This window comes from Nannobrachium achirus (assembly GCF_963921795.1).
Source record: "Nannobrachium achirus genome assembly, chromosome: 8".
Classification (NCBI taxonomy): Eukaryota; Metazoa; Chordata; class Actinopteri; order Myctophiformes; family Myctophidae; genus Nannobrachium; species Nannobrachium achirus.
The window spans coordinates 29,988,910-29,998,414 of record NC_137817.1 but is presented as its reverse complement, the minus strand read 5'-3'; the positions used below and the strand labels follow the sequence as shown (position 1 = coordinate 29,998,414).

The window sequence follows — 9,505 nt, the reverse complement described above, 5'->3', positions numbered from 1 at the left end:
GAAAGGAGACATGTCGGAGTGGCGGGGTGTAACCAAATAAAAATATGATCTCTCAGATTATTCAACCAAGACCACACACACACACACACACACACACACACACACACACACACACACACACACACACACACACACACACACACACACACACACACACACACACACACAGTATAAAGTAATCTCAGTTACTGTAATGCAGACAATTAAAGTCTCACAGTTCTCAATAAATAATGTAACAATCACATTGTCTCCAGGGTGTGATTCAGTAAGCATATTCCTTCACGTCACTGTCTCTGAGGTGTAGTAGGCCTAGTGTTGTCAACAAATCACCCCATGGCTGTCATCACTCAGTGAAGTGAGTGTACCATTTTCCTTTGGAGTTGTAGGGGTCAGGAGGAGTCACTGACACTTCAAGAGCGAAACCAACCTGTAAGGTCTGTGACCACATCAGTCCTGCCTTTGGCATGCCTTACAGCTCGACAGGCTGTGCAGTAGTGTTCAGACCAGAAAGTGGGCTGGTGGACAGCGTAACCCCTCCGCCAATCCAAGTGGTACTGCAGCCGGTCTGGGTTGCGTCTCAGCAGCAACAGGTACTGGGCCAGCCTTCGGACCGTGGGGAAGTCGTCCACATGGATGAAAGCCTCTGGCGGCAGAAAGCGTTCATAGTTCTCCCTGGAGGGACCCAGCACCACCGGGATGGCTCCAGCCAGCACAGCATTCCATACCTTCTCTGTGATGTAGTCTGTGTGTGCAGAGTTCTCCAGTGCCAGGTAGAACTGGTATCTTTGGACCAGCTGTACCACACTGTTCGTCCCGCTGTCTTCAGGTAATGGGCGCCCCGCACCCCCAAATACATCCACATGGACATACCGGCTGAGCTGATAGTAGAATGCCACACGGGCTTGGGACTCCGACCAGTTGCTGATGACCCAGGCCACAAGGCGGGGTCGTGGACGTGAAGGCCCACGCAGGACGTGAACATGCGGAAGCCCCATTGATCTAACTGGATGAGGGATCAGGTACCCATAGGGCAGGAAAATGTCTGAGTCTGCCCGGTAGCTCATGGTCAGATTAAAAACTCCCTCAAACCGCCATAGCCTGGGCGTGTGGACAGGGGACTCAAAGTTCATCCAAATCCACTTTTGGGCACGGGGGCGTGGATCCGGCGGCACTTCGCACACGTCATTTGCAATTTCCCGGTGATGGATGATCACGGCGTCCGCCTGCTGGTACGCGCGCCAGTCGTCTGTCAACGTGCATCCGCGAATCTGGTAGCGCGCCTCGCAGTCTGGGAGTTTGTGGTACCTGCTGAAAGGATGCGTCCAGATCAGGAGCGTCACCGGGCTGGGCTCCCCACTGGTAGAGATATACGTTTGAGACAACGGATCTGGCAGATAGAGGAGACAAGCCGTCAAGACGAACAGAAAACTTACAGATGCCACAGTCATCCAGGAGCAAGGTGTTTTCAAAAACACAGCGTGGGATCTCAGCCGGGTCACACCGGGGCTCCTGACAGCTCTGTGTGTTGCGCGTGGTGAGCGTCCTAGTTTCCAATGAGTACCACATTCCATCGGAGCCTGTAGCTATTCTTCCAATTCCTCAGCGGCTCTTCACAAACCTTTAACTCTCAGAAATCATCCATAGGAGCCTGTAATTCTTCAGTTACTTCGCCCGGTCTTCACAACTAGTAGTAGTCTAATAACTCCCATAAATCACCCGTTCCGTTTGCCTCAACTATGAAAACACAGTCCAATCCTTTCACATGGTTCAATCAAATGAGGAAGGATGCTGTTAGCGCTAATCCCACAACTTGTTCCTCCCTTCTTACAACCTGCCTGCTACTTCAACGCTTCCTCCTGCTATTGTTCTTGTAGGCCTGTGTAAGATAAGAATGAGTGCTGATAATGCGCAGGTAACCAACCTTAGTAACCAACAATAGGACTGTGTCCTGGTTTTTACCTGCATTGTTCCGAGTGAGTGAAGTCAGTGTTCAGTGTGGTGTCCGCTGTCGTCCGAGGCACAAACACAAAAACACACTTCTCAAACATTTGACGTGGCAGAGCTGCTCTGGGTTCTCGTTACCGTTGAATGGGGCCTTTGTGGGGCCTGCTGACTGTCGGTCGCCCTCAGAGGCTCTTTTAGCTCGAGTGTAAACACCTTGGTCCCGAGCAAGTAGCCTAGCGGCCTAGCCTGTATTCGATTGCATAACACGTGAGTAGCCTATTAGACAAGGGAAGCAGCAACATTATTCGACAGGTCGGGATTAATGGGCGTAGTAAACTACTTTTAATTAGTCTAATGTGTAAATAAAACAGCATGTTCCTTTATTTTGGCTGGGGGACAGGACAGACAGAGGCCAAGGCAAGACATGTGGATTAAAAAGAGTGCAATGGCCTATAAATCGATAAGCTTATAGGCCTATGCATAACAAAAATGTAGGCTAATAATTAGGCTACTATGTTAATATAGGCTATGCATCAAGTCCTTAGGCTTTCAACAGATCAATGTCCACTAGGTGTCTCCCTACACAAGCACAACGCTCAACTCTGCCAAATTCACTATGTGGAGAAGTGGCATAATCTGAAGTAGCCTATTGCATTTTTAATGTGATGAATAAACATTTCAGTTGCAAACTAGACAACGCCCAGCGGCATGAATGTTTTGTTAATTAGATCTACATTTAGACCCAGAATTGTCATAATTTTTAAGCATATTGATACCTGAGCCATAAATGGACAGTTATCCTAATCAGTGTTTCTCAAATTTTCATGATCAAGGACCTCCAAATTAATGTATATTAGGCTGTGGACCCCGATTTGTTATATTAAAAGACTAGAATTACATACTTCTATTCTACAACTGTATACTAGGCCTATAGGGTGGGATAACAGTGGAGAGAGTGAAATCTGATCTGAATAGTCATTCTAATACAGTATATTGGGTCAACTTCTAGCCAGTGAAGATAGCAATAGCTGTTCCTCATTTTTCCAGTATTCTACCCCATGGAAACCCCTCAAGGACCCCACTTTGATTGAGAGCCACTGATCTAAATAATATGTATCTACAGCAGCAGCATACTTTAAAGAAGTTGTTAGGGAAGGCTATCTCGGCAGTAAAAGATGAACTGGACAATCTGGAGGTGGTTGTGGAGGGTAGGATAAGGAGGAACCTGCTGCTATCCTGGAGAACCCCTCCCATCCTGGAGAAACTCTCCCATCCCTTCTGTGGAGATGAGGAGCCACTGACTCGTCCCTCCTCGACACACCATAAAGAGCCATGGATAGTTTTTTCTTCCCAGTTGCCATCAGGCTTCACAAGCTTGACATCCACGATCCACTAAGATCTGCACTGTGTGTTACAGATTTTTGACTACTCTCAGTCTCTGGCACACTTGCACGTAGACTATTAGAATGTACATTGTCAAACTTTAAGGATAACTGTTGAAAGACTCTTTCTTCTCTCTTACTCATATGCATTTATAGACTATTATAATTATATAGGTCTACCAAAATTAAGATATGCATCAGATACTCACTGTTGAAGGTCTGTTGACAGCCCATAATATGGGCATATATTCATTCTTGTTTTCCACTGTTGATAGACCGTATCCATTGTTAAATTCTTGATAGACTGTAGGCCTACATAATTCCTTCATGCATATTGATTGTTGATAGGCTGAACTTAAATTCATTTGTGTGGATAGACTGTCAAAAGACCATGCATATCCATCCGTATAGGCTACAAATTGTTCATAGACTAAACATACCTTATTCGTATTTTCACTGTCAATAGATGTATATTGATTCTTATTTAGGCAGACAGTCTATTCAATACATACAGTATGTATACTGTATATATTTATTGATAGACTGTACATTATGTTCATTCGGCGATGCAGATATTTGGTTTTTAACTCTTACTCTTCATCTTACCTGTTCCTGTCCTGTGTTTCAATCCCGGTACTGTTGTTACTCTGACACCTGAATTTCCCTCTAGGGATCAATAAAAGTTTATCTTATTTATCTTATGAAAGAATGATGAGAGAGGGAGGTTGACAATCTTGCTCTGTGTTGTGTCTGAGCTCTAGTGGCCTGGAAAAAACATAAGAACAGTGGGAAAACATTTCTCACCACAGATATGGAAAGTGTCATGAATGACAGTCCCTGTGGTTCCCTGTGTGAGGAAAAAAAGGTGGTAGAAGAGCCGAGGTGGGACAAGATGAAGCAAGAAGCTTGTATATCTCCATGGGGGTCCTCCTCCTTCCTGTAACATCTATTCTCTCTTCTTCTACTCAGAGGAAAAGCTGTGTGTGTGTGTGTGTGTGTGTGTGTGTGTGTGTGTGTGTGTGTGTGTGTGTGTGTGTGTGTGTGTGTGTGTGTGTGTGTGTGTGTGTGTGTGTGTGTGTGTGTGTGTGTGTTTTCACGTGAGTGTGTGTTTGTGAATATAGTTATCCCCATAAGGCTTTGTATTCTTTCTGCATTATTTATTCCCTCTTTCATCTCAACTGTTCTATTTTGAGCCAATCATTTTACTGTCCTCCCATGACGTGCATGAATTAGAAACTGAACATTCTGATCTGATGTCATCCTAAGTTATATACATACTGTATATGCCTGGACTCAACATACCGTATGCACACATGTACTGTATGTTTTACTGTATGTGTACTGTATGTGTTTTTTTCTTTTCTATTATATATATTTTTTAATGCCAAATAGCAATGTATTCATTTTAGTGTTTGCAAATAAAAGCTAAATTGATTTGGGTCCACATAAATACTCTCAAATGTTTTTCCTTTTAATGTATCCCCTCCCCTTCTTCTCAAAGATTAAAGTGTTTTTAGTCTGAAACTAGTGTAAATACAGTCAGACTAGTAATATAGTGTGTCTCGTAGTTCACCATCATTCATCTTACAAACAAAGACAACACACATGAAGCTGGGCTTTTATCTTGGCCTCCATCCTTCCTTTCTTTTTAGAGAAGATCTCTTCCTTATCAAAAGCATTCAGTCACATGACAGACCCTGGATCCACAGGAAACAATCAATACGGCATCTTCCTCTTGTTCAGACGCCCACCTATCACCTCACAACAGTAAGGCACACAAAAGCATGTGTACACATATTATAATGAAAAGAGATATAGTGAGTCAGAGTCAACAATGAAGCATAAATTAAAATGAAATCGTCCTAATTTCATAAAGTCAATACTTTGAAGTTGCCTGATGTGGGTGTGTCACACTCTTGTTGAAATTAGATGTAACAAACTTGTATTTCATCTTGATCATCACAGCTCTTGTCATACTGCTGTTAGTAGGCTATCAGAGGCGTCAATTGGGTATGGCAATTTTCTTTTTTTTAAATAAATTCATCATGCCTGTTGCTAAGGTATGGCAACATGACTGGTGTCTTGCACGCATGCAAAACACCAGTCATGTTGCCATACCTTAGCTTTTGCTGAACTGACACCACTGTTAGTATGTCAGCCATGTCATAAGGATGACTCTACTTAATGGAGGAATGTACAGGAAACTGAAACTGACCGTAGACCTTACACCTCTTCCTCTGTAACTCTGTTCACTGGACAGGACTTTGTTTATTGACGCTGTCATGTCCATCGGCGGTAATCCCTCTGTGCGTGTGTGTGTGCACGCATGAGTGTGTGTGCGGGCAATCCGGGCATGCGTGCGTGTGTGTGCTTGATTCATTCCCACACACTGAGTGACTGAGACAGTTTTTGATGGAATCCTTAGCTCTTCACTCATCTTACCTATCGATTTTCCATGGCTTTCTTTTTTCTTTGACTTTCTCTACCAGGGGGTGGGATGTCTCAATTGGTCCCATCTAGAGAGGAAAAAAAGCAAAAGAGAAAATAAATACAAAAGAAAGAAAAAGTGAGTGGAAGAAGCTAGGAACTGTGGATGGAGGGGGGGGCTCTGAGAGGACCCTGATCACAGAGGCCCTCACTGACCCTTGACCTTGATCATGACCTTAGAGGGTACCCTGGGGGTCAGAGGTTGTGTGAAAGTGGCGCTGTGGCGATTCACTCCACTGCAGGGTGATGATGATCTTATGCAGCCTCCCCAGCCTGTCTGACATGATCAGTGTTTCTCCCTGCCTTCGGCTCCCAATGGGCCACACATCCATCTCCTCACACACCCCTCCCAGCAGCCACAGAAGGTTTGCTGCACTGTAAAATCAAAGAGTGCACAAATGGAAACATAAGGGTGAACCTATATTCTGTTTTGATTCCTTGTAGCTGTGTTGGATTAAAAGGTGCACTGCATTGTGACTGCCTATAGGCCTAAGCTATAATGTATATTTGCTTTTTGGTGTTTGTGAACTCCATCATGTTACAAAGTCAAGACTGGCATGAACAGTGGACATATTTACTAGTTCTCAGTCATGTTTCGAGTACTCCATGTAGAATAATTTAGAACCCCCTGCGGTGACTGGTGACAGCTAGTCTTAAACTTGAACCTGACAATAAGATATAGAGAATATTAATAAATGGATAATATAGGCTATATATAATACAATATTTCTTTAAGCTCATTGGATATAGCAAATTATGTATTCAAATTAAAGCCCACTGTACTTGAAGTAAATGGTCTTTGTACCAGTTCTCAGAAGGACACTAAATGGTACAGTATGACTCAAAAACATCAAAGGATCTCTATCAAAAGACATTCAGAGGCGCATGCTGCATAAAAGCTCACACAGAGGATCTGGCTGGTAAAAATAATGGTACTATAGGCCTACATAGAATTCACTTACTGCTTTGTTCTACATAGAATGATGATGATTTTATCATCAAGAGTAGACAGCAGCTTATCACGTTCTAGATCAAGCTGCTTTGTGTGACGGCAGGAGACAACAATAAACACACCATGATGGACATGTTGTAAAGTTAGTGAACCAGTATGTATTATGTGAAACCTGTATTTCTTGTTTGGGTTAATCACAGGCAGCATCTGATCTCACAAAGCCGATCCCTGTGAGACACTAACGAAGGTGGGTAAATAAGGCTTGAACTAAAGGAATTAATGACAAGGCTCCTCAGGCTTCTGCCGGAAATGACAAAACATATTTTGTAATCCTTTTCATCAGGGTGATCATGGCGTGCACAGGTCAATTATTTAGTACAACAAAATGTAGGTGTGGCAATACTTACAATACAAACAGACACTGATTGTAGAGGAGATCAGACTTTGCTGTAATAGCAACTCCAATTTATGATATCGTGTTATTGAATCTGTAAAATAATATTTATTATTCACTACATCCTGCTGAAAGCATGTCATTAGTGAGGGACGAGTAGACGAAATCAAACTGAATCTTCAATTCCTCATTGAACAAATTCATACAGTAGCCATTTTTGAGCGGTGGTCACAACGCTCCTATACGTGGCCGTGTGTGTGGGTCTGTCTCCGTCCGTGTGTAGCCTAAACTTCGGAGCGTAACTAGTGCCGCACCATTTACGCCACTCGCGCAATATATACATCAAAATGTGCGGCTCGGCCGGGAATGGTGTGCTATTACCTTTCGTTCCGATCCGCCTTACCATGCCGACGTAATCGGCAAAAAACGACGCTTAATTGTCCCCATTGACTTATAATGGGACAATGCAAGAAATCACTTTCAAGTATTTTTCTCTCGTAAACCATAGGAGCTACAGTTTCAAACCTCGGATAATGATTTTAAGAATGAATCGAAAAATAATTACATCACTCGGCCTCATGGTGGCGCTATACGGGCCCACTTTACGTTTTGCCCCGTAATTCTTTTTTCCCTGGATTCCTTGGGTCAAGACGCATCTCCCCATATAGGCCACGCCCATTTGCGCCAGGATAGATTTTCCGCCATCTTGAATTTTCTCCAAAACACACTTTTTGCTCCTTTTCCTACATATTTTCTTCAAATGTCACAAAAATCGGTACACATGATCTATGAGGTGGGTAAACCACCGCTCAGTTCACACGGGTGTGATTTTTGTCTTTTGACAACCAACAATGAGGTTATGGAGTTTCACACCCCTGCACTGAGTATGACGTATACGTATAGGACCAGAATTGCCACCATGTGAATGTTAATTATGGCCAAAAGTTATGTTAAGTTATTTAATATATATATAATCTAGCAACTAAATCACATTCAGAAATAAACTTCTTATATAAAATCTCAAATCAAATAAATAGTAATGAGCTCAGAGAAAAGGTTAATCAAAATATACTGAGATCTGTATCTAAATATAATGAAAGAGGCACCATCATCTATGGCAAATTCTGGATTTATTTTTAGTGAATGTAATTGAAGTGTAATTGCTGTGAAATAAATTACCATTATTAACGTTGAAAATAAAACTGTTAAATATTTTCTTCTCAGTAGGCTGACCTGTGGTGGACACAGTCCAAGATTCTTCAGTCTGGCCAAGCACTGACAGATCAATTGGATAAGAAAAAGAAAACACTTTATACAGCAGACACATAGGCCTATATCCCTGATCATTTAGCATAAATACTCTCTCTCTCTCTCTCTCTCTCTCTCTCTCTCTCTCTCTGCGCGTGTGTGTGTGTGTGTGTGTGTGTGTGTGTGTGTGTGTGTGTGTGTGTGTGTGTGTGTGTGTGTGTGCGTGCGTGCGTGCGTGCGCGCGCGCGCGCGCGCATGTAGCCTATACTGTACACACACACACACACACACACACACACACACACACACACACACACACACACACACACACACACACACACACACACACACAATTAATTATTATATCAAGCTAGGGCACCCGCTGCTCTATCAGTGTGAAAATGTTATAGGGCCATATTAACACCTGAAATGTTCATTATTTACAACACCAATTTTATGTAAGAAACATTCAGTTGAAAATATATTGTTAATATTACTTTTATATTATCCTGTTAATTAATTCGTTAATTAATGTGAATTAGTACATGGATGGTAACAACAAGAGCATTCATAGAGTGAACATGCCTTCACTCACAAATCATGAGCCAAGAAGTCCATTCCACCTTTTACCAATTCTTTAATGGTCAGCCCACGTCCGCTGTAATTAATATGCTTAGCTTGTAGGCTGGTTATAACCTAGGTCTATTACATAAAAAAACTGCACCATGAATCCCCAAAACTAGTTTGGATGGTTAATATCCTATTTTATAGACCACAAATATATTCTCGTGTTTTGTATTTGAGAATAACAGCACCGAATTGCAGTGGGTCAAATATAATTCAATATAAAGCCATTGCACTTTGCCTCCTGTCTGTATTGTACCAAAAGTCGATATAAACTAAGCTATTAAACCAATTATTGTAGCGTTATTGAGGCAGCGCGCATGTTCGATAATAACTCCATTCCGTGCGTGTGTTCACACCAGCAGGGGCTTTGTGGGGGCGATCCGCTTCGTGTTTTGTGCCCTGCCCAGTCCTCTCCACTGAACTCCAACCCTCACGCTCTCTATCAGCATCTCATTCCTGTCTCAATATGTC

The 9,505-nt window shown here is 42.7% G+C and overlaps 1 protein-coding gene across 1 annotated transcript; it reads right to left on the bottom strand.

Moving 5' to 3' along the window:
• Positions 1 to 410: 410 nt before the first annotated feature.
• LOC308290039 (alpha-(1,3)-fucosyltransferase 4-like) lies at positions 411 to 1,566 on the bottom strand (the record flags this gene model as incomplete). Its single annotated transcript, XM_080731815.1, has 2 exons — positions 411 to 1,387; positions 1,434 to 1,566. 2 exons carry the CDS (start codon positions 1,564 to 1,566, stop codon positions 411 to 413), a joined length of 1,110 nt encoding a protein of 369 aa, XP_080587941.1.
• Between the last annotated feature and the right edge of the window lie 7,939 nt (positions 1,567 to 9,505).